Genomic DNA, 6,000 nt, shown 5'->3' on the forward strand with positions numbered 1-6,000 from the left:
AATGTATGTTAAATGATTTACCAGGAGTAAAACTTGTAAGACAATTTACACGTCATCATAAGCTTAAACATTATAACAGTTGATCAAAATTAAGTGCTTTTCAGTATATTACATTCCAGGTTAAAAATGTATTTTATAGAATTAGGATTACATAGATACATAGATTTATTCTGACAAAATTAGGATTTTACAATCCTTTGACAGTCAGCTCTGAAATAGCAAACAAATATATAAGGTCTTACATTTTACAACATCAAGTACAATATTATCAATTCAATGGAAAACCATTATAATTTCAGCCTGTCCAGATGGGTTGTATGGCGAACAATGTGACCAGACCTGTAACTGTACATCAGAGCGAACAAAGAGGTGAGCAACTTTTATCAGTTTACTTAAGTCATATTTTAATTCTCCATATTTCCTCTAGCAAAACAATTACATAGAAGTGTTTTTATGTAGTCACTCATAAGAAGCAGTGTACATTTATCAGGTAATTATATTAAACATTTAGAATGCTGAAGTTTTAACACAACCTTTATTTGAACTCAAAACCGATAAAACTAGGGCAAAATATCAATAAAAGAAAGACTTACATGGAGACCCTTGAAAAAGTACAGGAAGACTAGGAATGGCGAACGTTTCCTGCTACAACACGTTGGTCATACCTAAAGAAATCATAAGATAGCATCATCTTTTTTTCTGGTTACGCCTGACACATCTATGAATCTGTAAGGACTTTTGCAAACCTAGCTGTATCCACTTTTCTTCATATTTCCTTAGTTTCATTGAATACTAATTATGGTTTTATTTACATTTTATTACTTGTATAAAACCCTTCTGCAAATGATGGCAGTCGAAATATACATATAAGTATGTGTCAACTTAGAAATGAAGCCAGCAATTTGAACTCTGATCTTTTTCTTGACCATTTAAAAGATTCTCCAATATGCACTTGCAACCTTGGTGAGGAAACTGCGGAACATTATTTTTGTATCTGTCCTCTATTCAACCATTCTCGATTGACACTCAGAAATCATCTGATTAACCAAAATATAACCCATGACCATTTTACTATAAGCACATTACTTCATGGATGTCATGAATGTGATGAAGAAACCAATGCATTTGTACTACAATGTATATCAGAGTGCATTATCAACACTAAACGATAACTATACTTTGTACCGTGGGGACATGGAGACACACTATATGAATTGTTTATATTTTTGTTTGATGATTTCAATGACTGTACATATAACATACCGAAGTTGTAAGGAGAAGGCTTATGTAGGCTTTGCCTGATGCCCTATCATTTGTTGAAATGAAACCCTTCTTTGGTTTATGCATATATTGAAGAACACGTATTTGTTGTAACAGAAACAACCCTTAGTCATCTGAATTTTGTTCCCTTTTATTCATTAAACTATTATATAAAACATTGTAAATTAATGTTATAATATATGTGTAGAAATATATCTATATTTCCTGTTATTTCACGACGCCAGTGACTGTAATCCAATCACGGGCGCCTGTATATGTAGTCCGGGATGGAACGGATACACGTGTGACGAACCATGCCCCGCTCCAACATACGGGGACTCTTGTTCCGAGTCATGTGACTGTCTTAATGGCGGTCTTTGCCACCACGTGACCGGTAAATGTCAATGCGCTCCAGGTTTCGTCGGGAAAAGGTATATGCATAATTTTGATACAATAAAAGCACATGAAGATTTTATATTCGGTCTCCCCCCCCCCACCCCCCCNCGTTGTGCATAACTATCATTTATAAGTCCAGAGATGCGAACTGCTTGGAAAGAAATATTTATTTGATTTCTCAATTCAATGATATTTCATGTTACTGTATTAATTTTGTAACGAAAACTTGTAATAAATGGTTAAAGATGAATTACTAACTACATTGTTAACAATATGAAATATGATTTTACAAATTTGATTTCACGTGATAGGTGTGAAAACGAATGCACAGATGGATTTTATGGTTTCGGATGTACTCAGCCTTGTCTCTGCAAGAACGGAGCCAAGTGTATGGCCAGGAACGGATACTGTCGCTGTGCCCCAGGTGTGTACGGGAATGGGGAGGACATATATATTACATTAATATGGTATTTATATTCCGATTACGAACATGCGCAGCGTGTTTAGATTTAATGACATATTCAAAACTAAGGTCAATATCCTGTTTTGTATGTAAAAGCATAAAGTCCTTACAGATGAGTTTGAGATCCAGACATGTACCTGTTCTTCTATGATATCCAACAAATATGCGAAAACTAACCATTCATACATTTCTGAAACGTACAACACATCAAAACCAAACAAGTATATCTTTTATACAGATTGTTATAATTTATATGGAAAAGCATTGATGCAATATATGGCAAACAACTGCTGGAAGGACTTCCGGCGATCGTGCGCACGCGCAAAACGCTCCTAATTTATTCAATCAAAACAGTTACATGATTCATATTATGCATAACACACCATATTCTTAACTGTTAAACATTCTGACTTCTCAGTTTAGTGGGTTGAATTTTGCTGAATTTTAACAGTACACGTAAACAATTTCTCTCAAGCTTGTTACATGGAGCCACAATGAATATGGTATTTGAATGTTGCAAACTATATTATATATGTCGAGAATTTTCAAAGTTGCCATGGTGGTTATATTGTATTGAAGGTTACCATAACAACCATGTTATGTTTAAGGTTACCATGGTCTGACATGCAGCGCCCTCTGCCCCGTCGGTTGGTATGGTGCCGACTGTGCATCTAAGTGTAGATGCAAGAACAACGCACTCTGTCATCCGACCGATGGGAAATGTACCTGTCTCCCTGGCTACATGGGGACGATATGTGACCAAAAATGTCCGGTAAATATTTGTACATTTTTTTGGCAAAAAGAGCAAAACAGCAGTATGTAATTTCATTGCGTGGACTATCAATGGTCTACCTTCTCAGTGTTCTCGTGTTTTACCCAGCATCAACCTGTATAGGCAGTATGTACGTCTACAGACACACGTGAACCTCGGACGTTATCCATAGCCTGATTGGAGCTAGTTTTACCAACTAACTGTACATTTTACGGTGTCTACGTGTTATAAAATATTAACTGGACTTAAACTATTATGTTTTCTTATCGTGGCACTATGTGTTCAGGTTTTCTTCTTCATGTGATATTGATGAAGTTTGATGAAGTGTTCCAGTCTTTCTTTATATCGGAAACAAAACTTTTTGTAAATCAAAACATCGCAGAAAACGAGCAGGAGCTTGGTTTTCTGTTGTGCATAACTACATAAGTATTTTGGCATAACATTGATAATTCTACTGAACGTATTTTTTTAATATATATATATTTGTCAATTTCTTGTTTAGCCTTGGCAGTTTGGATTTGGTTGTCGACAGGACTGTTCCTGTGACATAATGAACGCGATATCTTGTAACCACCAGACCGGGATTTGTATGTGTAAACCTGGATATAGTGGTAGGTCGAATTGTGTTTAATGTTTCAACCTTACGGTCATTATTCTTTATCAAAGGTTTCCCATTAAATTATCAATTGGGTTTTGAAAAGTGGGTGAAACTTGGTCACGTTCTTGATCATGACATTTTGTTATTCAATATTTTTCTTAATTTTGACTGTACGGTACGAGTCGGAATAAATGACGAAGTTATGTATACACAACAATGAGTTGGAACACTGAGTGCATCTGTTAATATTGATTTGAAAATCCATGTCATCACCGTGAACGAGATAAAGATGTTTTGAACACAAAACTTACTTCACACAAGTATCTTATCATTCTCAGGTGTAGACTGTCGGAGTACCTGTCCAGAAGGGAAGTGGGGAGAATCTTGCACACGAACTTGTTTTTGTAAGAACAATGGCACGTGTAATTCGAAGTCAGGTGGATGCCTATGTAGGTCTGGTTACCAAGGCGACGACTGTGGGAGTAGTAAGTATATATCTATAATGTGTCGAGACGCTCACTTAGCATTTATGTCAAGTTTGCACAAGGACTCAAAACAGACTCAGCAAACGATTAAACGACATCTAGGATGAAGTCGATAAAACAGAGATCATAGCCTTATCTCCAGAATACTATAAAGTACATATACCTAGAAATGTGTATATCGGTTTTTTCCGTAATGTAGCCAACCCGTTCATCATTGTGTTGTTCAGATTGTCCCGTTGGTTACTATGGTGAGGGATGTCAGACCCAGTGTGAACAGTGTAGTAAAGGATTGGTCTGTGATCACGTGACAGGAAGATGTTATGCAAAAGAATGCCCAGCCGGTTTCCATGGTCCGGAATGTCGCCAAGGTAACACTTTCATCTGTCTAATCCGTTTAATTTATAAACGTATTATTATCCTGCTTATTCAAAATTTGAAAAAAATAAAAAAATAAAAAAAAAAATATGTTTATTTTTTCATTGCTAGTTTGTGAAAAAGGATATTACGGAAAAAGTTGCAACTCATCATGCCCACCGTGCAAAAATGGCGCCCTGTGTGATTACGTCAGAGGGAACTGTATCTGTATGCCTGGATGGACAGGAGACTTGTGTGAAAAGCGTAAGAAAATACGTTATACTATAAAAATAAGCTCGATATGAAAAACGTTTTACCCTTTCAACGCCAGCACTGCTATCTATTAACATTTACGTACAGTTTAGTTGGACAGTGTTTCGTTATTCGGAAGATCAAATAACTTGCTAATTTACTAACGAATAACGAATAACTGTTCAATTTCACCTTACCTAACATTCATGTTTTCATTGATGTGATTCTTAGAATATTTATGAAATTATGAATGTTGCTTTATAAGGTAATGACAAATAATATATGATAATTCAAAAGTTAACATTTTCAAAATTTAGTTACTAGTCACCGACAACTGCTGTGCTTTGTCGGTGTGATATCAGTGAAATCCATTTCTATGAAACCGCACCCCAAAAATCGTAGACATGGAGCAATTGAGTCACCGGTCCACCTCTTAATCGACAGATAATGATAGACATACTATCTTACAAATCAAAAACATTGTTCTTCGTGTCATGCATCTTTGGATACGGTATCATTATTGGATTTAACATATATATTCTGTTGCATATAGTATAGCTATTACTTTTGCCATTTAAAATGAAAAGAAATTCAAACAGATGAAAAAACAATAATTCCAGTCAACACATTATTTTATATCATGTATAAAGTTACGTTCGATGAGTCAAATTTTGCGACATTGTCATGCATACAATTATTTGATGTTTAAAGTGTTTTTTTTTAAAATTATTCATAATGCAATTAAAGCAACTGTGAAGTATTTCACTGCGTTAAGTATTGCAGATTGCAGGAATTTTTTAACATTTTTGCCGGTTCAGTTAAGCACGCAGATCCGTAATACCAATATCCATTTATACCGACTTCTATGCAAACATCTGTTCAACTTATGTACTTGTTTTCTAAATCTGTAAAATATATCTGAATTCACTTACTCACTAAACTCTTGCTCGTTAATAATTGCTGCATCGGAGTGAATGTAAATTTAGTGAAAACGGTATTCCTAGGTCAGCCTAACGTCCCCTTAACGTTGACTTTCTTCGACAGTCATACGTTATTCGAGTTTGAAAGAGAGGCTCCAATTACTAAAGATCTGATCATATTGCGATGATAGTTATATGATCGAAATTTCGCCCGGTTATTTTTATGCAGGAATATGCAGACATAAATTAAAGTAATATACAATTATAAAACTATTTACAGATAAAATGATTAAGTGATTATAGACCCGAGTCATGTGTTGTTACTATATTGTTGTTGTGATTATAGACCCGAGTCATGTGTTGTTACTATACTGTTGTTGTAATTATAGACCCGAGTCATGTGTTGTTACCATATTGTTGTTGTGATTATAGACCCGAGTCATGTGTTGTTACTATATTGTTGTTGTGATTATAAACCCGAGTCATGTGTTGTTACTATA

General features: G+C 35.1%; 1 protein-coding gene across 2 annotated transcripts in view; it reads left to right on the forward strand.

Annotated features, from left to right (window-relative positions):
• LOC110458976 (multiple epidermal growth factor-like domains protein 11) overlaps positions 1–6,000 on the forward strand; it is a 38,493-nt gene that overhangs the window by 19,620 nt on the left and 12,873 nt on the right. For both annotated transcript variants that reach the window (XM_021510994.1, XM_021510985.1), the window contains exons 10-17: positions 300–369; positions 1,506–1,691; positions 1,968–2,080; positions 2,728–2,891; positions 3,394–3,502; positions 3,828–3,974; positions 4,202–4,342; positions 4,461–4,592. In XM_021510994.1, the coding sequence (XP_021366669.1) occupies positions 300–369; positions 1,506–1,691; positions 1,968–2,080; positions 2,728–2,891; positions 3,394–3,502; positions 3,828–3,974; positions 4,202–4,342; positions 4,461–4,592 (1,062 nt within the window). The remainder of the gene's footprint in view (positions 1–299; positions 370–1,505; positions 1,692–1,967; positions 2,081–2,727; positions 2,892–3,393; positions 3,503–3,827; positions 3,975–4,201; positions 4,343–4,460; positions 4,593–6,000) is intronic.

The sequence above is a fragment of the Mizuhopecten yessoensis genome, unplaced genomic scaffold, assembly GCF_002113885.1.
Source record: "Mizuhopecten yessoensis strain PY_sf001 unplaced genomic scaffold, ASM211388v2 scaffold1311, whole genome shotgun sequence".
Classification (NCBI taxonomy): domain Eukaryota; kingdom Metazoa; phylum Mollusca; class Bivalvia; order Pectinida; family Pectinidae; genus Mizuhopecten; species Mizuhopecten yessoensis.